General features: G+C 44.2%; 1 protein-coding gene and 1 long non-coding RNA gene across 5 annotated transcripts in view; one reads left to right on the plus strand and one right to left on the minus strand.

Annotated features, from left to right (window-relative positions):
* The first annotated feature begins 635 nt into the window (after window positions 1–635).
* Window positions 636–25,879, plus strand: part of LOC140188182 (rho GTPase-activating protein 45-like) — a 195,964-nt gene continuing 170,720 nt past the window's right edge. For 2 of the 4 annotated variants that reach the window (XM_072244189.1, XM_072244190.1), the window contains exons 1-2: window positions 1,033–1,340; window positions 15,016–15,352. In XM_072244189.1, coding sequence (XP_072100290.1) covers window positions 1,215–1,340; window positions 15,016–15,352 — 463 coding nt within the window. In that variant the 5' untranslated portion in view covers window positions 1,033–1,214. Of the gene's footprint in view, window positions 963–1,032; window positions 1,341–15,015; window positions 15,353–25,879 lie in introns of those variants that run through there. The other 2 variants (XM_072244192.1, XM_072244191.1) reach the window with 2 other exon arrangements.
* On the minus strand, window positions 2,714–5,740 carry LOC140188183 (uncharacterized). Its single transcript, XR_011883231.1, has 3 exons — window positions 5,288–5,740; window positions 3,554–3,711; window positions 2,714–3,171 (listed from the first exon to the last, which is right to left on the minus strand). It is a non-coding gene; the product is annotated as an uncharacterized lncRNA (long non-coding RNA).

The following is a 25,879-nucleotide window of genomic DNA, read 5'->3' on the forward strand; positions in this document are numbered from 1 at the left end:
ATTTCAGTTGGAAAAGAAGGTAACGCATGAGATATGGAGAAAAGGTAGGGGAGTGGGGTTAATTGGATGGCTCCTTTAAAGGGCAGACACGGAGATTACAGGCCGAATGGCCTTTGTATAAATATGAACAGTGGATTCAAACACTTAAGTTCAAAGTTCAAAGTAAAATTTATTATCAGAGCACATACATGTCACCACATACAGCTCCGAGATTCTTTTTCCTGTGGGCATACTGAGCAAACCTATAGAACAGTAACTGTAAACAAGATCAGTGAACAACAAACTGTGCAAATGCCAATATAAATAAATAGCAATAAATAACGGGTATGAAAAAAAAAACAAGATAAAGAGTAAGACAGTCGGTTGTGGGAACACCAGAAATAGAACGTGTATAGTTATTTCCTTTTGTTCAAGAGCCTGATGGTTGAGGGTTAGTAACTTAGGGTCTAAACTGCGAGTAAGCAAGATAGCACGCCAAGCTGGAGATACTGTAAAGCAGCCCGGCGAGCCGCAGGTAGGTAATGCAGAACAGTCTAGGTGGAGTAACGTATGGAAATATTACAAGCAGAGGTGTATGTTACCGTTTCGAAGCCAATGAGACAAGCGGATGAGTGTCACATGGGCCACCCCGCGAGTGGAGAACAAAGTAACGGAATGTGCTTGACTGTCACCAGCGCGCTGGGCTCTCTGCGCTGCTGCGGTTTTAACGCAGCGCGACTCAACCGCGAAGATTTCATGGACTGAAGCCAGGGAGGCAAGTTTCTAACAGCAACTGGTCGCCAGGGAGAGAAGGGTGTCCTCCACATCGGACCGTCCTGGAAGAGAAGGAGGCAGCAACAGATACGGGCGCGTAAGAGGCAGGGGAAGAAAAAATGTTTTCTCGGAAGAAAAGGGAATTGATCAAAACGCCTTCAATATCTATGAAAAACAGAACAGGAAGTCCCGTGTCGCACTGCACATCTGTAAGTCGCAAGCATCCTCCCTACTTCACCCGAATGTATTCAAATGATCTCTGGGGTGATTGCAAAATCCTCCGCACTTGCAATTTTGGCTGACAGGGCGAGGTTGCGTGGAAAGCAAAGAATTGACGAATTTGGCTGTGCCCTCTCCACTCTTAAGTTAGAGAAAGAAAAGTAATGCCACGTTAGGCAAGACGTTGAGTTTTTCGACCTGTGGGCTTGTATGTGGGGGGTGGGGGCAGGTTTGGGAGAAGGATGCTGAACAAGAGGAGCGCTGGGAAAACGAGTTACAGTCCCTACACCATAGCACTGAGGGGCAAGAAAGCGAGGTCAAAAGCGGGTCTGGATGCACTACCCAACCGCCCAAAGGTATGGCTCACGGTAGGTAGAAGGAACTTGGGAACTTAAAACTCTTTATTCAGAGAGTTTAGTAACATTTTCATTCTTGCTTAATTCTTGGTAATAGATGTTGGCGGTGAACCGATGGATGGGTGTGCGATAATCTCAAATGGACAGCATTGCTGGGATATTATCGTGTCCTGATAAAGGGTCTTGGCCCGAAACGTCGACTCTGTATTCCTCTCCATAGACGCTGCCTGACTTGTTGAGTTCCTCCAGCATTTTGTGCGTGTTACTCTGGATTTCCAGCATCTCCAGAGCGTCTAATGTTTATATTAATTATCGTGCACTTTTACTTGGGGTAAAGGTTTTGCAATAGTTTAGCATCCGTAGCCTGGTTTGTTCACAGTTCCGACTACTGACACAATTCTACTACGAAGTGTGTAAACATCTCTTCCGGGAGTCCGTTTTTTTTCGGTAGCAGTCAATTGTACAATCAACATATTCAATTTTAAGCCGCTTCTACCTACTGATGCGTTAAACAGTGTATTCGGCTAAAGGCACATCGGCGTGTGACCCTGGCAGGTCAACGTTGTCCCTACCTCAAAGAGACCGGTGATAGCGAGTCATGTCGTCGTTCTTTAAATAGACGTTTTATTTTGCATTTAGCAGCGGTTTGCAAAGCTGGACAGAGGCTTTAAAATGCACGCGTGTAGACGGTGGGGTAACTAGTTGGGAAAAAAATCCAGTTGAAAAGTTGGTTCGATAACAAGAAATGCTCCCAGATCTAGGCCTGGGGACTAGCTTTCCACAGATGCCGCCTGATCTGTTGTGGGTTTCGGCAATTCTTGTTTATTTTTATTAAAATTGACATTTTTGAATTATAACGCACTGAATAAGATACAAAGTTCAAAGTAAATTTATTATCAAAGTACATATATGTCGTCATATACAACCCCGGGATTCATTTTCTTGCGAGCCCGGTGCTTTACAGTATCAGCAACACAGGTTCGATTCCCACCGTTGTCTGTAAGGAATTTGTACGTTCTTCCCGTGACCGCGTGGGTTTCCTTCGTGTGCCTAGTTTCCTCCCACAGTCCAAAGACCCACTGGTTGGAAGGATAGTTGGTCACTGTTAATTATCCCGTGATTAAGCTAGGATTAAATCAAGGGATTGCTGGGATGCGCGGCTGGCAGGCCAGAAGGCCCTATTCCACACCGTTTCTCAATAAATAAATAATTCACTAATTTAATGTGTATATTAAAATAGAAACTTCATATTGTTTCCATTTATGTCTTTAAGTTGATACACCAGCACCCACATATACTGTATGTGTGTGTGTGTATGTATATATATATATATATATATACACACACACACTGTATAATATATAGTATATAATATATAATGCTTAATATGGAGTATACAGTATGCAACATATAAATTCATGAAAATGTACGAAGACAAGTGTGGAATTTATTGTGTGAAAGAATGTCATCTGTCTATCTTAGGCTTTAAGATTGTGAATGAAATATTGTCTAAGGTTTTATTAATTTCACAAGAAGTTTGTAAGCCTGGAGTTTGTAGTGTGAGAGGGTGTCATCTGTCAATCACTTGTCTATCTTTGACTGTAAGATAGTGAATTGCCTGAAGTTTTAGTCATTTCACACGAAGTTTGTAAGGCCTTGTTTTTTTACAGTTGTGCTGAATTTGGTTGGTTGTAGTTTCATCAAAGGTGCAACCTCAGAAGAAGTACTGTGGGTTTGCTTTGAGCGAGGCTTGTCAGTCACACTCTTAGCATTAGCTGCATTGACTAGTTCTCTTAGGAAGGCAGTTTTGTTAAGAGTTGTTGCAGTGAGGATATTTCCACTTCTGGAAGAGAAGAGAACACAGACTCCTCAAAATAAGATAGTTAGAACACAGGACGTTACACTACAGACCCTTCAGCCCACAATGTTGTGCTGACCCTTTAACCTACTCCAAGATCAATCTAACACATCCCTCCTGCGTAGCCCTCCAGTTCCCAAGAAATCCAGCACAGAAGTAATTTTACCCAAAGGGGGACTTAAGTGTAGAGCTCATGGGCGTGGAGAATCATTGATGGATGTGATGTATCCAAGCGGAGGTTGATCAAGCCTCTACAGGGGAATGGAAGAGTGGCCCATTCTAGGCAGAGGTGAGGAGGACGGGAGGAGGCACCTATGGAGCATTGATCTGGCAGACGCACGTTGCCCTGAATGACATTTCTGCTTACCTTATGTAATCCTTCGCAATCCCGTGATGTTACTCAGGTTTAATGGGGTGGTCTTGAGCTGTCTCAAGGACTACATCATATTTTTAAAGCATGGCAAAGTCTCGATATTAGCATGTGGCTTGTGATAGCAAGGTGCTCCACCACACAGGAAGTGAGATCTGTTGAGCAGAGCAAGTTTGATAAGACATCTTACACATAGGCACAGTTAACACTATTTAAGGAAATATGGCTGTCACAACTATTTCCTTATCTTGAAATCACAAAGAAAAAGTAGTTAAATATGTGTTGGCAGGTTATAGGTGAAGCCAGGTGAGGGAGGAGGTAGGTGGGTGAAGTCTGAAATTGGGAGCTGATGGGTGGAAGCTGTACACTGTTGAAGAAGGAGGAATCTGATAGGAGAGGAGAGTGTGCCAGTTCCATTCCTCCCCACCCAACCACCTACCCCCTCACCTGGTCTCACCTATCACCTTCCAGCTTGTATTTCTTCCCCTCCTCCCGTTGCCTTATTCTGACTTCCACCCTGTTCCTTTCCATTCCCAGTGAAGGGTGTCGGCCCAAAACGTCGACTTATTCCTCTCCATAGATGCTGCCTGACCTGCTGAGCTCCTTTAGTATTTTGTGTGTGTTACTCTGGATTTCCAGCATCTGAAGAATCTCTCATTTTTTAAAAAATGTATACGAAATTTTTCCAGCAAAATTTGGCCTTAGGAGCAACTGCAGTATGAATTACATTTTCTTTCACGTCCTGTGGTATCAGACTTTCCTTTTGAGTGTACGTCTGCCTGTTTGTGGAGTCAGCTGCCTGTGACTCTGAGATGGGTCACTGGTGACGATGCTAAATGGCAGCAATATGGAGTCAGCAGGTGGGAATTGAAACCCCATGTCAGATTTGAGGACCCCACACCACCATCCAGGTCAGGCTCTCTTCTCGCTGCTGCCATCAGGGAGGAGGTACAGGAGCCTTAAATTCCACACCGCCATGTTCAGGAACAGTTATTACCCTTCAACCATCAGGCCCCTGAATCGGCATGGAGAACTTCACTCACCTCAACATTGAACTGACTCCACAGCCTATGGACTCACTTTCAAGGACTCTACAGTCCATGTTCTCAGTACTAATTATTCATCTGTCTGTCTATCTGTGTATTTATTTATTTTGGTACTTGCACAATTTTTTTGTTTGTCTCTGTGTAGTTTTTTCATCAATTCCGATACATTTCTTTGTATGGACTGTGAATGTCTGCAAGAAATTGAATGGCAGGGCTGTGTATGGTGACATACTGTGTTTTTGGTGACTGTAGTAATTTTATGGATTGCACTGTGCTGCTGCCACAAAAAAAAACAAATTTCATGACATATGTGAGTGATGATAAACCCGATTCTGATCTGGGTCTCCATTGTAGACTGAAGGGGCAGAGAGATGGGGAGAGGAGCAGGAAGCACCAGACAGACATTCTGTAATGATCAATAAACAAATTGTTTGGAATCAAATCACCTTGCCTGGTGTCTCAGGACTGGGTGAGTCTGCACCTGCCCCACCCCTGCCCCTGTCACTACTCCTCTGCCACCTGTTCCCCCTCTACCATCTCTGTCCCCAACATCCTTTGCACCCACCAGAATTATAAACTTGCTTACTGCTCCACGTTGACAAATACAGTACCATGCAAAGGTTTTAGGCCGCCGAGCCATATATATATATGTGTGTGTGTGCGCACCTAAGACTTTTTCACTCACCTACTAAAGCCCATCAGCCCTGCTGTGGCATAGTCCGCCCACAGCAGCTTGCCAGAGCCCTCTGTTCTGGGCCAATCCTTCAAGCTGTTCTCAGGTGCAGCCTATCTTCTAGGCAAAGAACAAACAAGAGAAAATCTGCAGATGCTGGAAATCGGAGCAACACACACACAAAATGCTGGAGGAACTCAGCAGGCCAGGCAGCATCTATGGAAAAGTGTACAGTCGACATTTCAGGCTGAAGCCCTTCAGCAAGACTGATCCTAATTCTTTCTAGAATGAGGTCTTAGCAGCTTCTGTTGGCGTTTCTGGATTCTTCCAGGATGGGGTTGCTGGCTCCTTGTCCAACCTCTTCCTTTCACAGCTGGGCTTGGGACCATCCATGGTGCAGATGACCCATACATACTTTGATCATAAATTTAATTTGAACTTTGGATTCGCACTGGTGGCAGATATTTGGACGGTCTGACTCTGTGTCATATACTTTTGAAATCTAGAACATTTCACATTGCTTTTGAAAACAGGAAAAGTGAAGCTGTCAGTAGGTCATTGCAACATGACATCTGTGGAAATGTGGAAAATGATACCACAGCTGTCAACTGGCACAAGTATGAACATCAAAAGTACGCAGCATGCGTTACAATAAGCAAACAAAGCTGAAACTGTAACTTAAAACATAAGATAAATTAGAAGAATGATCTGCAGCTGTCCTTTGCCTGAGTGGATGTGAGTGAACCTATCAGTCGTGGTTTTGAGCCCGATGAACTGGTGAGGTTTTAACGTCAATCTCTCTCTCTCTGCTTGGTTACATCATCTTAGGTTAAGTAACAATGAGCCATCAAAACTGGGGTCAGTGTCTACAGTTTGGAAAGGAGACAATGTTAAAAGCTTCATGGTCATCCAAAGAGTTTTAAAATGGACATTGGTGCATTCAATATAGAGATATGCTTGATAGCTCTCCAGTGGAAAGTCATTGGCCCAAAATATTAACCATTATGCAGATAAGACCATAAGATACACGAGCCATCTGGCCCATCGAGTCTGTTCCATCATTCCATCTTTGCTGATTTATTATCCCTCTCAACCAACTTCTCCTGCCCTCTCCTTGTAACCTTTGAGACCCTTACTAATCAATTTGGGCCTATCAACCTGGGCTTTAACTATCCCCAATGACTTGGCTCCACGACTGTCTGCGGCAATGAATTCCACAGATGCACCACCATCTGGCTGAAGAAGTATCTGTTCTTAAGGGATGTTGTTCTGTTCTGAGGCTGTGCCTTTTATCCTAGACTCCACCACTATAGGAAACATCATTCTCAAAGGCCCATTCTAGGCCTTTGAATACTTGATAGGTTTCAATGAGATTCCCCCTTCATTCTTCTAAACTCCTGTGAGTACAGGCCCGAGATCCATCTAATGCTCTTCATACATTCCTGGGATGATTCTTGTGAACCTCCTCTGGACCCTGTCCAATGTCAGCACATCTTTTCTTAGATAAGAGGATAGTACCTGATCTGCTCAGTACTTCCAGTGCTTGCTGCTTTTTCCTTTGATTTCTAGTATCTGCCTGATATGATTTGCATTGGGTTTTTGTTACAAGACGTGGTGGATACCAGAACACCACGGGTAAAGCCCTCCCCACCATTGAGCACGTCAATATGGAGCGCTGTAGCAGGAGAGCAGCATCCATCATCAGGGACCCCCACCACCCAGGACATGCTGCCTTCCTGCTGCTGCTGCCATCAGAAAGAAGGCACAGGAGACTCAGGACTCACACCACCAGGTTCAGGAACAGTTATTACCCCTCGACCATCAGGCTCTTGAACCAGTAGGGATAACTTCATTCAACTTCACTTGCCCTGTCTCTGTCCCACAACCTATGAACTCACTTTGAAGGACTCGTGTTTTTGATATTTATTGCTTATTTATTTATTTATTTATTATTATTTCTTTTTTCTTTTGTATTCCACAGTTTGTTGTCTTTTGCATAATGGTTGTTTGCCTGTCTTTTTGGGTGCAATCTTACATTGATTCTCCGATTTACTGAGTATGCCCGCAAGAAAATGAAGCTCAGGGTTGTATATGGTGACATATCTGTACTTTGATAATAAATTTACTTTGAACTTTAACATTTACTAGGTTCAGTGGAATCGTTTGCTCACTGCTTGTGAGACAATTTTGCTATTTTGTTATTTTAATTCTGTTGGCTTGGACCTACGTCATTCTGTCCTTATCTCTCTCTCTCTCTCTCTCTCTGCTCCATTCGTTTTCCAACTGAAGTTCCATGAAAATGTACATATTCAGAGTTGGTTGATACTGTTTCAAAGAGATTGCACTGAATTAGCTAAAACAAAAAGCACACATTGTAACACAAAACTCTTCATAAAGTTTGAGGTTTACCAAGACCTTCAATGGCTTTTACTTTATCCTGAACAATTGTCAGCTTCTAAGCAGCCATATATGTTGGATGTTAATAATTTAATTGCCCAAGAAGCTGCCAGCTGCTGTCCGTAAGCCAGCTTGGGATGCTAATGTGTGTGAAACGATCTGGCTGACATTGACAATGACAATTAACCATCTTGCAATATTTTATGGGAGGTAGCACACACAAAATACTGGAGGAACTCGGCAGGCCAGGCAGCATCTATGGGAAGGAATAACAAGTCAACTCTTTCTATCGAGACCCTTCATCTGGACCAGAATTAGGCCTTTCTACCATCGAGTCTCACAGCCATTTGATCACAGCTGATTTATTTTCCCTCTCAACTCCATTCTCCTGCCTTCTCCCCATAACCTTTGATGCCCTGACAAATCAGAACCTGTCAAACTCCACTTTAAATACACCTGATGATGGCCTCCATAGCCGTCTGGGGCAATGAATTCACCACCTCCGGCCTAAAGAAATTCCTCCTCATCTCTGTTCTAAAGGGATGTCCTTGTATTCTGAGGCTGTTCCCTCTGGTCCTGGACTCTCCCACTATTGGAAGCATCCTCTCCAGCATTGTGTGTGTGTGTGTGTGTGTGTGTGTTGCTTTGGATTTCTAGCATCTGCAGATTTTCTTGTGTTTGTGGTTTTATGCTAATTATTTGTTTCTCACCTTGGCAGGTCAGATGTACCCACCATATATCTTGGTTCTAAGCATAATATTGAAAGCTTACCTGATTTTAAAAAATCAGCAAGATATAATTTGCTCTGACAGAAGTATTTTAGTAAAAGTCATAATTACAGTAAAAACTCTATAAGCAGAAATAGACTGCTAGTACTTTAATACTAACACTGCGACAAAAATTAGCCTAGAAGAGTTTAAGCTGCTTTACATCTGCCTTCCCCTTCTCCTCCATAATCTCTTTCAGTGTTCACAAAGGGCCAGTCAATTTTGTTGTGTTATTATTTTATACTTGACAGTGTAAACTTTGCAACTAACATTTCTCAAGTTTTAAAAAAAACTTTCGAACCGTTTGCTTATCTCAAAGTTGGTGTGGTTATTTCAAAGAACAAAAAAGCAGAAGGTGACACCAGAAACCTAACTTTCATCAATCACATAACCTACACCCTGTGGCCACTTTACTTGGTACCTCCTGCATCTGATAACGTGATTACTGAGCGTATGTTTGTGGCCTTCTGCTGGTGTAGCTCATCCACTTCATGGTCCAATGCACTGTGCATTCAGAGATGCTTTTCTGCGCACCACTGTTGTAACGTGTGGTTATTTGTGTTACTGTCACCTTCCCGTCAGCTTGAACCAGTCTGGGCCATTCTCCTCCGACCTCTCTCGTTTTCACCCATAGAACTGCCGCCCACTGGATGTTTTTTGTTTCATGCACCATTACTTGTAGACTCTAGAGACTGTTGTGTGTGAAAATCCCAGATCAGTAGATTGAGATCTCAAACCACCCCATCTGGCACCAACAATTATTCCACAGTCAAAGTAATTTAGCTCACATTTCTTCCCTGTTCTGAACAACAACTGAACCTCTTGACCATGTCTGCATGCTTTTATGCCAAGAATTGCTGCCATTTGATTGGCTGATTAGATATTTGCATTAACAAGCAGATGTACAGGTGTACCTAATAGAGTGGCCACTGAGTGTATCATGTGCATGGGCTGAAATATTAAATTGTCACACAGGGGATTAATTACTTTGTTGAGTATTGTCTACAGGTGCATTCTCTTCCTGTTTGCCTTCACTTTTAGTTGAGAAAAACATTCAAAGAAATACAACAGATTTACTTCCGAAGAATTATACTTTACAGGGGTCCCCAACCTTTTTTGCACTGCGGTCTGGTTTAATATTGACGATATTCTTGCAGACCAGCCGACGGGGTGGGGGGGTGGTGGTGCGTGTTCAAGTTCAACAGTGCGTGACAGGGAATGAGGAAAGGTGCAGCTGACTCATTTCGCCAAATCATATCGTTTCCTCGCAGCCCGGTAGCTCTTGCTTTGCGGCCTGGTGGTCGGGGACCACTGCTTTATTAGATTTGCGTATAATCCTAAGTAATGACTCAGTGAATATCTATCTGATTAGGATGGTGGTGAATATTGGTGGCTTGGGTTGAGGCATTTGACGTTGCGGTATTCGCTGAGCTTGGTAATTAGCTTGCAGGCGTCTCACCAGTCAGGGTGACATTGTCAGTGCGCAGTTGTTGCTGTTCTCTCTGGGAGTGCTCGCGTTTATATAGATCACCGCTTGCTTGCCTTGGTCCTGATTAGCTACCCCTTAAGTTCCCCTTTGAATTCTATTGGCTTGCGTTTCTTTGGCTCTTAGGGGTTCGTAGACGGCATCTATTTCGATATGTTTGTTTAGAGTTATCGAAAGAGAACCGCGCTTCTAAAAATGTTAGCGCCTGCTTCGTGTTTGCCTGTGCCAGAACCTCTGCGGTGTCCTTCTCATTCGTCATACACTGAGATCAGTGACAATGGGTCATGTCTCTGTACCTCCACTCTGCTTATTTTTTCCTCTATCCTGGAGTCCATGGACCCTTTGGTAAATGGTGGAGATCCACGGCATAAAAAAGGGTAGGAAGCCCTGCTCAAGAGCATAATGGACAAGCAGATTGGTTAACATCAGTTAATATAATTAATGGTGTGGTGCCAAGAATGAATGTTTGGTTCAAAAAGGATTGGCTAGTGTAAGAATAAATGATGTAATTGAACTAAAATTTATGACTGTACAGACCTGCATGCTATTATCCAGCCGATAAAGTGTAACTGCTGTTTTGGGGATATTCTTGATTGAGTTTGAGATGTGAGGAAACTTGATAGGGTATTTCCTTCGTAGATCAAATGAATTGTATAGATTTGTGTGAGTGCATGTTTTTACTCTCTTCTTGCACTGCTGATTTAATTTACTTTTGAAGTATATATTTCTACTTATTATAATTTATAGTATTTTTATGTATTGCACGGTACTGCTGCTGCAAATGAACAAACTTCACGACATACAGTACTGTGTAAAAGTCTCAGGCACATATATAGCTGGGGTGCCTAGGACTTTTGGGCAGTACTGTATTTGTCAATGTGGAGGGAGCACAGAGCAAGTTTGTAAATCTGCTGGGAGCAAAGGATGTTGGAAATGGCGAGGTTGGAGTGCCGCGGGAGGGGTGCGGGACAGCTGGTAGAAACGTGTCAGGGGCAGCGGGAGGAGTGCAGATGCAGACACACCCAGCCCTGAGATACCAGGAAAGCTCATTTGATTCCAAACAATAGGTTTATTGATCATTACGGAATGTCTCTCTGGTGCTTCCCGCTCCCTCCCTCTCCCTTCCCCTTTTCCCAACAATGATTCCCTTCTCCCTGCCCCCCCTTCCCACTCTCAGTCCACAGTAGAGACCCAGACCAGAATCAGGTTTATCACAGACATCCCACCTCTCCCGGAAGTTCTGGGAGTCTCCCGCATATGAATAGTGGCTCCCTGATGCCCACAAATTATATACAATATCACGGAAATCAATTTTTTTGAGAGCGAGCGACAGCGACCATGAGAGTGAGAGTGCGCGCGAGAGAGAGTGAGAGCGCGAGAGAGAAAGCGAGCAACAGCGTGAGAGAGCGCGTGAGCGAGAGAGCGTGAGAGAGCAAGGGAGAAGGCAAGTGAGAGCGCGCGAGCGACCACGAGAGAGAGAGAGAGAGAGAGAGCGCGCACGCACCATGGCAGAGTATTCCAAAAAAATATATAAAATGTACATCACCCCAGACTACACTAAAGTGTACCCCTGCCTAATAGGGGTCAAAATAATGACAGTGTTGCTCACTGCACTGTTTGCAACAGTGACTTTTCTATTGCCCATGGTGGGTTAAGACTGTAAAAGACATGTTGAGGTGAGTTTAACAGGTATCATTCGTTCATTAGCATAGCGAACGTTATTTAAAATAGCTGGCTAGCTGCTAAGGAGCTACTCTATTGCAGACATCCCACCTCTTCCGGAAGTCTCCTGCAAATTGATGGTGCTACCTCCCTGAGATGAGTTTTTGCAGGGTGGGATGTCTGTTAGCATCACTCACATATGTTATGACATTTGTTTTTTTTGTGGCACAGTCTAATACATAAAATTACTACAGTACTGTGTAAAAGTCTTAGGCACACTAGTTATTTGTGCCTGAAACTTTTGCACCGTACTGTATGTCAGTGATAGCAAATCTGATTCTATTTCTGAAGCTGCTTCAGAGAATGGCCAGACGTTTATGGGAAATTGACGAGAGACTGTTAAATGGAGAGGCTTTAGGGTGACTATTCCCCACCATTTATGGCTGTCATGACGCAGCACAATAGTGTGGTCCATCATCCTGCTTTGATGAGTGAATCACGGAGCTGTAACAACATCGTAACAGGTCCTTCATAGAAACACAGAAAACCTACAGTACAATATACGCCCTTTGGCCCACAAAGCTGTACCCAACATGTCCTTACTTTAGAAATTATCTGGGGTTACCCATAGCCCTCTATTTTTCTAAGCTCTATGTATTGATCCAGGAGTCTCTTAAAAGACCCTATCATATCCGCCTCCACCACCATCACCGGCAGCCCATTCCACACACTCACCACTCTCTGTGTAAAAAAATGGCCTCTGACATCTCCTCTGTACCTGCTTCCAAGCGCCATAAAACTGTGCCCTCTCGTGTTAGCCACTTCAGCCCTGGGAAAAAGCCTCTGACTATCCACACAACCAATGCCTGTCATCATCTTAGAGATTTCCCCTAGGCTACTGATCAGTGTCCTTCACTGCAGAGAAAACAGTCCCATCTAATCTAATCTCTTCCCATGACTAAAGATCACAATCAGGTTTAATATCACCGGCATATGTCGTAAAATTTGTCGTTTTGCAATGGCAGTACATATAATGCATATTAATAGAGAAAAAATATTACAGTAAACATATATAATTAAATAGGTACAGCAAAAAATAGAAACAAAAATAAGTAGTGTGATCGTGTTCATGGGCTCAATGTCCATTCAGAAATCTGATGGCAGAGGGGAAGATGCTGTTCCTGAATCGTTGAGTGTGTGCCTTCTGTAACTCCTCCCTGATGGTAGAAATGAGAAGAGGGCACGTCCTGGGAGATGGATGTCAGCGGGGATTGTGGTCTTTCAGTCCTCCTAACCAGGCAATATCCTGGAGAATCTCCTTTACACTCTTTCCAGTCAATCACACCCCAAATGCGAAAGGAGTGTTAGGAACTGATTATGCTTATTGGTTGTCATTCTGTTTCTAAATTCTAACAAGAAATTCAAAAGCAAAATTAAATCTTATGCAATCTGTGCCTTTAAAATTGGGGCGGCCAATGGCGTATTGGTTAGCACAATGCTTTACAATACCTGAGACCCGGGTTCAGTTCCCAGTGCAGCCTGTACGTTCTCCCCAAGACTGCAGTGGTTTCTTCTAGGTGTTCCGGTTTCCTCCCACAGTCCAAAGACATACTAGTTGGTAGGTTATTGGTCATTGTAAATTATCCTGTGATTTTTAAATCGGGGAATAGCTGGGCAGCATGGCTCAAAGGGCTGGAAAGGCCTATTCCGCACTGTATCTCAATACATAAATAGAACAAATAGTTAACTTCTCATTTATCTGGTGTTTTCAATGATATATAACATATTAAAATAAAGAGTAACATCTGTTACAACATTTTAAAGATTAGCTTTATATGTCACATGTAGCATACAGTGAAATGCCTTGTTGGTGTCAACCATCACCACAGTCTGAGGATGTGCTGGGGGCAGCCCGCAAGTGTTGTTCTGCTTTTGACGCCGACATTACATTCCCACAACTTACTGAGCCTAACCCATCTGTCTTTGGAATGTGGGAGCACCTGGAGGAAACCCATGCACCTTACGGGCATAAGCTGGAATTGGACCCTAATCGCTGGCACTGTAAACGGTTGCACTAGCCGCTACACTACTGTGTTGACCCCATGTCTGTAAGTGGTGTCTATCGGTGTTTCTGTTTAAAGACTTGGTCGTGAAGCCAATCTATTCCCAATGCAGAGTGGTGTCCGAAGACATATCCTACATGTTAGGCACACTGCCTTATACGGTTGGTCTGAGGATCAGGGTGGCTCTTTTATATTGGCACACTCTCTCTGTGCCTTCAGGTGGCATGGGGGTAGAAACTTTCTGGAATTCCTTGTACTGCCCAAACAGAACCACCTTTTTACAATGAGATTGCGGCCACTGGTAGTTCATGCATCATCAAAGCCCCCCACCATCCATCTTGCTGTTGCCATCGGGAAGGAGGTACAGGAGCCTTAGATCCCACACCACCAGGTTCAGGAACAGTTATTACCCTTCAACCATCAGTCTCCTGAACCAGCGTGGATAACTTCACTCACCTCAACTCCGAATTGATCCCACGACCTGGGGACTCACTTTCAAGGACTCTACAACTCATATTCTCAGTATTGTTTATTTATTATTTATTATTATTATTTGTTTTGCTTTTTGTATCTGCACAGTTTGTCTTCTTTCATACATTGGTTGTTTGTCAGCCTTTGAGTGTAGATTTTCATTGCTTCTGTTGTATCTCTTTGTTCTACTGTGAATGCCGCGGGAAAGTTAATCTCAGGATTAATTTGGGGTGTGATGACATGTATATATGTTGATAATAAATTTACTTTGAACTTTAAATTTTGATAAAGAAGTTGTATGGATAAGTGTTGGTGAGGATTAAGTTGACTTCAAAGGGTTTGGTTGCTATTGCATTTTTGCATGCTTTCTATTTGTTTGTTTATTGAGATACAACTCAGAATTGGCCCTTCAGCCCTTTGAGCTGTGCTGCCCAGCAACTGCCTAATTTAACCCTAGTCTAATCACAGGACAGTTTACAATGACCAATTAACCTATCAACCGGTACGTCTTTGGACTGTAGGAGGAAACCAGAACACCTGGAGGAAACCCACATGGTCACGGGGAGAACATACAAACTCCTCAGAGGCAGTGACAGGAATTGAACCTGGGTCGCCTGGACTGTAAAGCGTTGTGCTAACCACTAAACTACAGCGTCACTGATATAATTGTGCACACACTCAGTGTGTAGCTTCCTGCTCTTTATATTACAGCAGAGAAGGGGTTGCCAAAGATCCCAGAACCAATGGATAGAAAACTAGAGAAGCAGGAAAACTTTGGATAAGGTGGGGACAGTTCGTGAAGTGTGGGTTTGCATCAGGACCTGACTCTTGGAGTCTTGGTTTGTGCTTTATGATTTCCAGTGGTTTTGTGACTCCCTCCTATTACATTAACAGGAACTGCCTCGTAAAGATGCTGTTGAGGTACCGGCTTCCCAGGCCGGCTCCTTCTCGGAACTACCTGCCGGGAACTCCTCCTTGTCCAAGCTCAGCTCCAGCCCGAGTGCCGTCAACACCCTCAAGCGACCCACCACCCTGAGCAGACACTCCAGCGCCGCCGGTTTCTCGCTCAGCTCCCCTGGCGCGTGGGGGGCCACGAAAGGCTATAAGACCTCTGGAGGTGGCACTTCAGAAAGCAACGAGGGCCTCGAGGTGGAGGAGATCACGCAGCTACTGCGTGACGTGGCGTGGTTTGCAGAGGCATTGGAGAAACTGAAGGACATGGTCTTAGAAGGTGAGTGGAGATCTTTAGAAACTGTGGCCTGACTTACCAGATCCTCTGACTCTAAGTGATGAAGGTGTGATCGTTTTATTTCATACAGTTTCCTGTGGTGTATTGGAATCACATGGGAGAGGATTCAGGGAAGGTTCATGAGAATGATCTGGGGAATGAAAAGATTAATGTATGACGAGTGTTTGCTGGCTCTGGGCCTGTACACATGGGAATTTTGAAAAATGAAGGGAGATCTCATAGAAACCTATTGACTACTGAAAGGCCTAGATAGAATGGATGTGAAGAGGATGTTTCCTATAGTGAGAAGGTCCAGGACCAGAGAGCCTAGCCTCAAAATAAAAGGGTATCCCTTTAAAACAGAGATGAGCAGGAATTTTTCTTCAGCCAGAGGGTGGTGAATCTGTGGAATTCATTGGCACAGACAGCTGTGGAGGCCATCATTGGGTATATTTAAAGTGGAGGTTGATGGGTTCTTGATGAGTACGGACGTTAGCGGTTATGGGGAGAAGACAGGGGAATGGGACTGAGAGGGATAATAAATCAGCCATGACAGAATGGTGGAGCAGACTTAATGGGCTGAATAGCCTAATTCTTCTCCTATGTCTGATGGTCTTATGGTAAGAGCTCGTATGCCTTATGGTCCTATGGTAAGTGCTGTGGAGGCCAAGTCATTGGCCAGCCATGATAGAATGGTGGAGAAGCCTCTGTGAGCTGAATAGCCTGATACTGCTACTATGTCTTATGATCTTATGGTAAGTGCTCCATTTCCTGCTTTTTGTACAATTTTTTGTGTGCATTTCACTTTTCAGACCTCCACTGTATTTTGATACATGTGACCAATAATAAACCAATGCCAATTTTCCACTAGCAGCCAAAAAGTTAACAAATTTCATGACATATGCCGGTGATAATAAACCCGATTCTGATTCTGAAAATGCACCTCTCTTTTGTATCTGATTCTTAGCGGAGAGAGTGTGTCACACATCAATAATCTTCTCTCTTTAACAAATCTCAAGAGGATGAAGCAAAAACTTGTTTATTTCAGTTTTTCCATCATGTACGACATGGAGTCATGAAACACATGCTTCTTTATATTAGAACGGTTAGCTCTTCTGAAGGACTGGTGGTCAAATGACCTAGAAATCAGCTTTGCCATTTACGTTTATATTAAAGGACTGTGTGCATGTTAGCGTGCTTTTTCTTGTGCTGCAAACGATTCGCAGTAAAAATTATTTTGTTCACCTTTACACTTGTAAACTGGAAACGAGTTTAAACAATCTCGAATCTTGAATGTATTGGGAATTTGCTGTGGTGTGTGCAACAAAAGAAAAACAGCATTCAAAATGATAAAGAATTGTATAAAAATTGCAAACAGGAGACAATCTGCCGATGCTGGAAATCCAAAGCAACACACACAAAATACTGGAAGAACTCAGCAGGTCAGGCAGCATCTACGGAAAAGAGTAAACAGTTGATGTTTTGGGCTGAGACGCTTCTTCCTGAGTCCATTCGCACTCTGATTTTAAAATGTTCTCCCTATTTAGAAAATAGTCCCCCTCTTTATTCCTTCCACTAAAGGGCATGACCATGTAATTCCCTACTCTGTACAGTATTCTATCTGCCACTTCCTGTTGGCTTCAACCGGTCTGACCATTCTCCTCTGACCTCTCTCATTAACAAGGTATTTTCACCTACAGAACTACCACTCACTCGATGTTTTTGATTTTTTCACCATTCTCTATAAACTCTACAGACTGTGTGCATGAAAATCCCAGGAGATCAGCAGTTTCTGAAATACTCAAACCACCCTATATGGCACCAACAGTTATCCCACAGTCAAAGTCACTTAGATCACTTTTCTTCCCCATTCTGATGTTTGGTCTGAACAACAACTGGACCTCTTGACCATGTCTGCATGCTTGTACGCATTGAATTGCTGCCACAGGATTGGCCGATTAGATATTTTCGTTAACGAGCAGGTGTATAGGTGTATCTAACAAAGTGGTCACTGAGTATATCTCTCTCTATACCTCCTCACCATCTGAGATTTAGCTGGCAACAGTTGTGTCAAATTCCTTCCTCCACATATCAGTGATGTAACTGCCAAAAGAGAGTGAAATAACTGCAAATGGGGATGTTTTGGAATGGCAGTCATCGCCAAATGTGATACAGTGATATTGGTGAGCCCTAACTTTTGTAAGCTTGTAGAAGCAAAATAAAATCAGTCAGTATTGATGCAAAACCTTCCCAAAATTCTGCTCCTTATCAACCTTCTGTACATACAGGAGATATTCGCACGGTGAATTGAGGAGGATAAATTTTTAGATTGAAAAGCTATCCAGGCTTTTAATGTGAGGATGCTGTCATGTCAAAACACATACATTAATTCTCTGCTTATCCCCATTCAGTGAGAAATACAATATAACAGAATCTCTGTCTTGGATTAACATTTTTCAACTGTAAGAATACAGCAGACATGAAAATGTCCCAGAGATGAATTTTGGGGCACTCCATTGCATAATGACTACAATAAAAACACAAAATTTTGTTGATGTAGACGAGGTAGTGTGGAGGAGGCTTGATCCAAAAGCAGAGCACCAGAGATGATTCAGCGCCGAATGATAACTTTAATAATAGATTGCAAAATAACAAGTCACAAGGGGCCACAAAACAAGAGAGAATATTGCTTGAGGCCAATCGGTTCAATGAACAAACAAGGACTGTGGATGCAAACTGGGGTTAAATAGGCTGCAGGTGAGTGAAGAAGGGATGTGGATGAAAACTGGGGTTAAATAGGCTGCAGGAGAGTGAACAAGGGATGTGGATGAGAACTGGGGTTAAATAGGCTGCAGGTGAGTGAACAAGAACTGTAGATCAGAACTGGGGTTAAATAGGCTGCAGGTGAGTGAACAAGGACAGTGGATGAGAACTGGGGTTTAAATAGGCTGCAGGTGAGTGAAGAAGGGATGTTGATGAAAACTGGGGTTAAATAGGCTTCAGGAGAGTGAACAAGGGATGTGGATGAGAACTGGGGTTAAATAGGCTGCAGGTGAGTGAACAAGAACTGTAGATTAGAACTGGGGTTAAATAGGCTGCAGGAGAGCGAACAAAGACTGTGGATGAGAACTGGGGTTTAAATAGGCTGCAGGTGACGAGTCTGGAATGAGCAGCAGGTGAATCCTATTAGCTGAGTGGAGACTCGGAGGTGCTTGCCTGTGCAGGTTGGGAGCAGGTCAGACAGGTGATTCCCAGCAGATCAGACAGAGCCCATGGAGGGAAAGGCAGAGTTGCAGTTTCATGTTGTTGACCTTTAGAAGCAGGAAAGGTCAGAGAACGACTGCTGAGGAAAGGGGATGAGGAGAAAATATCAGTGACAGAGTACAAGGTAGAAGAGAGTAACAGACAGAAGAGGACAGGCAAAGTGAAAGAGGATGGCAATGGGGCATGTAACAAAATAACTGGCTGCTTGACAGAGTTGAAAAATAGAAATATTGGGATCAACACACATAAAATGCTGGAGGAACTCAGTAGGTCAGGAGAGGAGAGGAATAAACAGTTGATAGTTCAGGCTGAGACTCTTCTTCAGGGCTGGAAAGGAAGGGGAGAAGATAACAGAATAGCGGGGGAGGAGGATAAGCTAGAAAGTAATAGGTGACGCGAGGTGGGTGGTGGAAGGGGAGTGAAGTAAGAAACTGGAAGGTTGATAGGTGGGAAAGGTATAGGGCTGAAGAAGAAGGAATCTGATGGAGAGGAGAGTGGTCCATGGACAAAAGGGAAGGAGAGGCACTGGGGGAGGTGATAAACAACTAAGGTGTAGAGGTAAGAGGGGAGTCAGTTTGGGGGAAGGAAGAAGAGGGTAAGGGGATGGTCATTATCTGAACTCACCGCAGGAAAATACTGCAGATGCTGGAAATCCAAAATCAAGATAGAAATATGTTGAAAATGATGGTTATCTAAAATTGTTGAGCCCGTCGTTATGCCTGGAAGGTTCAAACGTGATTGCTTGAATGAGTAACTTCAGTAGAATGACAAAGAGGTCCAGATGATGGGTGGCAAAGGTGGTGGTTGGCACGCTGGCCTTCACCTGTCAGAGCGTTGAGTGGACGAGTTGTCAGACTTATGTACAAGGCATTAGTGAGGACTCACCTGGAGTACTGTGCTCAGTTTTGTTATAGGAAAGAAGCCATTAAGTTGGAAAGAAGGCAAAGAACATTTACAAGAACGTTGCTTGAGGTTGGGCAGGCTAAGACTATATTTATTGAAGCACAGCGGTGAGCTTATAGAGGTGTATAAAGGTGCATAGAAGTGGGGTGGCACTTGAGGTGTCGGAGTTCAGAGTTCAGTTCCGGTGTCCTCCGTAAGCAAGTTTGTACGTTCCTTCCCAACAGCGCATGGGTTTCCTCCGGGTGCTCCGGTTTCCTCCCACAGTCCAAAGACGTACCAGTTAGTAGGTTGATTGGTCATTGTAAATTGTCCTGTGGTTAGTCTAATGTTATGTTGGTGGGTTGCTGGGCAGCGTAGCTCGAAGGGCCTATTCCGTGCTGTATCGCTAAATAAAATAAATTTTTTAAATGAACTCATTAGCGGCATAGAGAGGGAAATTGCACACAGCTTTTCTCCCACCAGGGAAAGGGAATCCAAGTCTGGAGGGCTTAGGTTTAAGGTGAAAGTGAATTCAAAGGGACAGCTTCACACAGTGAAGGTGTATATTGTATGAGTTGCTAGAGGAAGTGGTTGAGGCAGATACAATAACATGTAAAATGTACTTGTATAGGTACATGGATAGGAAAAGTTTAGAGAAATATGGGCTAAACTCTAGCAAATGGGATAGCTACACTTCACCCAAGGGTGACCTGCAGGCTAGCAGGGGGAAGGAGTGCCTTACACCTCCTTTGGTAGAGACCCATCTCTACCCCGCCACCCTAATAAACCAACACCAAAAATGAGTTTCTACCCACAGAAGTTTAGCTTTTGCCCATTTTCTCATTTCCTCAGAAACAATATTGAATAAATATCGTAAAGAGAAATTTGCAAACTGAAATCGGAAGGGATACTTTAAAAAGTATTTCTGATGGCTTAGAATATGAACTGTACCATTTTGACATTTTGAACCATTTTTAAATTACCGGGCACTTAGGAGAAAACCTGTTCTTAGTTACAAGAGTGTTTCAAGCAGTGATTTGTCTTACTAAAGCAGTGAAATTATGGCTTGTTACACAAACCATGGTGTAGACTCATACTCACACACTTCTGGGCTTTAACATGATGCTTGTTCTTAGCTTGTAGTCCAATGGTTTGTCTGTCACTAATATAACAGGATTTCAAACACTTAGCGAAACTATTTACCAGTCCCATGCCGTTATAGGAGTAATTTATTTTCCTCTGAACAGCAGACAACTTCCTACCCAAAATTTGATGGTCCAGTAGTTATTTATGGAAGCTGAAGATGATAAAGAATCCTGTGTATCACGACTATGAGAGCTTATTAAAGTAAACCTTGCCCAGTTAATTTGAGAGTCTGCATGGACGCATTCCGGCAGACACACTGGCCTAAAATATCTGCTCCCAATGGAGACAGGGTGCCGTTGGAATGGGGAATTATGGCTGGAACTGCCGCTGAACTCTGGTAACGCTGTCCTGTTCACCCACGCTGTTGCCAAGAGTGTCATTGGGTCGTACTTACCAACTACAGATTCATATTCAGATTTATTTATGACATGTACATCGAAACACATAGTGAAATGCATCGTTTGTGTTAACAACCAACAAGTCCCAAGGATGTGTGGGGATTGCGGGTGGGAAGTGGCCCGTAAGCCAGAGAGTGGTGAATCTGTGGAATTTGTTGCCACAGGTGGCTATGGAGGCCAAGTATTTATGTATATTTAAGGCAACGGTTGATAGATTCTTGATTGGATGGGGTGTGAAGGGATAAAGGGAGATTGGGACTGAGAGGGAAAATGGATCAGCCATGATGAAATGGTGGAGCAGACTCGATGGGCCAAAAGGCCTAATTCTGCCCCAGTATCTTATAGTCTTATGTTCATGCCCAGAATGCTTAGCAGAACACAACAAGCAAAGAAACAACAACAGCAAAACAAGCTCCGTTCTTCCCTCCCACCGACACACTCATGTAGACAGTCCTCCAGCCCCAGGATAGGCCTCTGGACCTCTGGTGGAATCGTGGACAATGGGCACTTGTTGGGGATGTTGGGGTACATTGACTGTGCATGTTGGGTGGCTCAGTTATCTCCCACCTCCAGCCTCCAGTGGACTTTATTTTATATGATTATGTTTTATTTAGAGATGCAACATGGTTACAGGTCCTTCTAGCCCAACAGGCACAGGCTGCTCAAAGTGACTAATTAACCTACTTACCTGTACGTCTTTGGGATGTGGGAGGAAAATGGAGCACCTGAGGGTTACCACAGTCATGGCAAGAACATACAAACTCATTACATGCAGCAGCGGGAATCGAACCTGGGTTGCTGTAAAGCGTTACCCTAACTGCCACGCTGCCGTGCCATGAATCTGTCCTGAGAAGATTACAGTACAATTAAACCCTTCTGAGAAAGCTTGGATGGCTCCAAAGCACCAGACTTAAAACCGCACTCTGAAGCTTGCTAAAACAAGCTTTATCGTGTCTCCAAGTATTTTACGCTCCTAAGTTTATTTCTATCTGTCTTCCAAACTTCCTACTCAGGTGGAGTGGCGTGTACCTCTCAGATCAAGGAAAGTGTTGGTGAAGGGGTGGCAGATGACTTTATCTGCCTAGATGGTCCTTTCACGGTGTTCGGAGCACACTACAACATCAGACTAGGGATTGTACTTGTTTTTCTTTGGCAGTAACCCATCTGCAGATCATGGGTATGCTGTTTCCTTTGAAACGTTTCTCGGTGGATCAGCATTTCTATAAATGGGGAGGGAAAAAATACTTAAGCACTTTATCGTGTCTCCAAGTATTTTACAAGCTATAAACAGGACTGTACACAGGAAGGAACAGCAGATAACATAAACACTGTTGTCCAATGTGATGAAATAGCAGAAGATGAAAAATAAAGAATGCTACTGCTCTTGTTGGATTCACCCTCAAGATTCCAACCACCTGAGCAGCAGCCAATCGAAGTCGTAGAGCACTGGTTAGTGCCAAACTAGATGGGCCAAAGGGCTTGTTTCTGCTTGTAGTCCAAGGCTGTTATTCTATTTAGTTCTTCATCAGGACACTAGATGCTCTTCCACTACCTATAAGGCAGGAACGTGGAAGCGGACTTATGGGTTTGGTGAGTGGCACTGACTACAAATAAGCATATTAATCACTTATTTACAGTAAAAAATTCGACCAACCATTCGAGTGCCCGCAAGTTACACAAACTACAAAATCAAATATTCGACAGACATGTACCTAGCTAAAAGTACGCACGGAGCATACCTTCCCAGTGGTCCTGTGAAGCGTGCTCTGGGGACACAGGAAAAGAAAGAGACCAAGCCTACCACACGCACTCTTTTATACCCCCACCCGCTCCCTGCCCAAGGTGCCGGGAACCAGAAATTCGCACCGTGGCACGCAAGCCAACCAATGGGAAAGGTCGACTCCAGCCTCCAGTGGACTTACAGATTCAGGCAGCATCTATGGAGGGGATAAGCAGTCGACGCTTTGGGCCAAGACCCTCCCCACACCCCGAATTTCTCATTTTTACCTCCACCGCCGTCAATCTCAGAGCTCCTGTATCCCACGCTCCCCGTTTCTTACCTCTTACCCCTTGAACAAGAGAAGACCTCACTAAGGTCATTGCCTCCTGAACCATCACTAGCCTCATTGACACTGGAGATCTGCCAGGAACTGCCACCATTCTCACAGGTCCCGTACCTCATGCTGCTCATTTCTACCACACCCTCCCCCACTATGATCTTTCTCCTGAGGAAGATCGAGTCTCTGGGGTACTTGCTGAGGGATAGCAGCTCTGTTATCCCTACATCAATGAACCCCCTTCCCCAAACTCAAACATGCCTTCTTCATGCGACAGAAAATTTACTTATTATAGCAACATTGTAAAGAAATGTGTTTAATAATCCTAAATCTCCAACACAGACCAGCACAAGGTCATAAACACAAGAGATTCTGCAGATGCTAGAAATCCTGACGAACACACACAAGGTACTGGAGGAACCCAGGATGTCAGGCAGCTTCGGTGGAGGGGAATAAGCAGTCGATGTTTCGGGCTGAGACCCTTCATTGGAACTGGAAAGGAAGGGGGAAGAAGCTAGAATGAGGTTGGGTGAGGGCTGGAGAGAGTGGAAGGAGTACAAGCTGGCAGGTGATAGGTGAGACCAGATGAGGGAGGTAAGGGGGTGGGTGGGGAGGTAAGGGGGTGGGAAATAAGAAGCTGGAAGGTGATTGGTGGAAGTGGTAAAGGGCTGAAGAAGAAGGAATCTGATAGGAAAGCCAGAGGAACATAGAAGACAGGGAAGGAGGAGGGGCCCCAGAGGGGGGTGATCGGCAGGTGAGGAGAAGAGAAGGGGTGAGTGATGAACTAGAATGGGGAATGGAGAGAGAGGGAGGGTGGGAAGACAGAGTGAGCAACTGATTCAAACTTGATAGTGAGGAGGGTGACACTGTAGTTGGAAGGGTCAGGGGTTCAAGTTTTATTCCAGTTGAGAAACCTTCTTTAAAGATCCTCAAAGTGCAGGGCTGAAGCGTGGAACGTGCATGCATGACGTCAGTCCTGGCAGCTGTAAGGATTTTGAAAATTCATCGAATCTTAGTCACAAACAAGTAATTTTTAAAACAGAAACTTACAAGGACAAAATTATGGGATTATCCGATCATCATTAAAGTAAGAGAATATTTGCTAGAGAAATTCAGAGGTAAATTTAAAAGTGTCTCCTCTCTCTCCTTCCCTTAAATTGTGTTTTTCTGCTTGTGTCTGAACTAACTTGCACAATGGTGACCTTCAGTTTCCTCTGTGAAGCTCTGTGGTATGCCACAATGAAACAGGAAATACTCTTTCATTTGCCCTGTCAGTAAGCCACACAATAACTGGTTCAGAAGCAAACACCTCATCTAAAATGGTCTCCAACTCCGAATGATATTTTGCATCTCCACGGCTGGGCTCCTGAATCCAGAGTGGTTTTCATCATAAAGGCAGAGTGGTCAGCGTAACAGCATTACAGCTCCAGTGATCTGCCTTCAATTCCCGCCGCTGCCTGTAATGAGTTTGTACGTTCTCCTTGTAACTGCCTGCATTTCCTCTGAATGCCCCAGTTTCCCCCTGCTTTCCAAAGACGTACCGGTTAGTAGGTTCATTGGTCACTTGGGTGTAAAAGGATTGACTGTGCACAGTCAGTGCAAAAGTGACAGGGTAATTATTTACATGAGAAAGTCTGCAGATGCTGGAAATCCAAAGCAATACACACAAAATGCTGGGGAACCCAGCAGGCCAGGCAGCATCTATGGAAATGAATAGATAGTCGATGTTTCAGCAATGAGACCCTTCGTCAGGACTGAGAAGGAAAGGGGGAAGATGTCAGAATAAAAAGGTGGGGGGAGGGCAAGGGGGAACGAGCTAGAGGGTGATAGGCGAAACATGGTGGGGAAGGTCAAGGACTGGAGAAGAAGGAATCTGATAGGAGAGTGGACTATAGGAGAAGGGGGAGGAAGAGGGGACCCAAGAAGAAGAAATAGGCAGGGGAGAAGAAGAGGTAAGAGGTCAGAGTAGGGAATGGAGGGGGAGGGGAAATCTGTGAGAAATCTATATTCATGCCATCAGGTTGGAGGCTACCCGGATGGAATATAAGGTGTTGTTCCTCCACTCTGAGGGTGGCCTCATTTGGCACAAGAGGAGGCTATGGACAGACATGTTGGAATGGGAATGGGAGTTAGAAATATTTGGCCTGGGAAGTCCCGCTTGTGGCGGATGGCGCAGAGGTGCTCGATGAAGCGGTCCCCCAGTTTACGACGGGTCTCCCCAATGTAGGGGAGACAATTTCTTTCTTGGCTGTGACTTATTTTGCTGTAAGGTCATTGTCAGTGAATGTGTCGGTCAATTGGATGTTACAGTTGTTTATTCTAGACCTCGCCGCCATCTTCTTGAGGGCAATTAAGGGTTTGCACCAATTCCCTTTGGGAAGGATGAGATGAGGCGCCTTCCTGGAGCATGGCATTCTGGGAATGGAGCTGCTTCCTGAGAACTGTTGGGTAGAAAATCGCAGAGCTTTGAACCATTGATGAAAATGGAAAAATGCTGCATTTGCCAGCTGGTTTGGGGGTGGGGTGGGAGGAGGTTTGCACAGTTGTCTGTTGCCCTTCCTGGTGGCAGTGAGTGCCTAGAATCTGGTGCTGCATGGGGCTGCAGAGCGTTTGGATGTGTTTGATGCAGACCGTGGCCGTGGGCCTGTACCTGCTGGAGTTTAGAAGAATGGGTGGGGGGTGGAGATCATTGAAACACACACAAAATGCTGGAGGAGCTCGGCAGACCAGGCCGCATCTATGGAAAAAATAGATGCCCGAAACATCAGCTGTACTTTTCTCCA

Source organism: Mobula birostris, chromosome 26 (assembly GCF_030028105.1).
Source record: "Mobula birostris isolate sMobBir1 chromosome 26, sMobBir1.hap1, whole genome shotgun sequence".
Taxonomy (NCBI): domain Eukaryota; kingdom Metazoa; phylum Chordata; class Chondrichthyes; order Myliobatiformes; family Myliobatidae; genus Mobula; species Mobula birostris.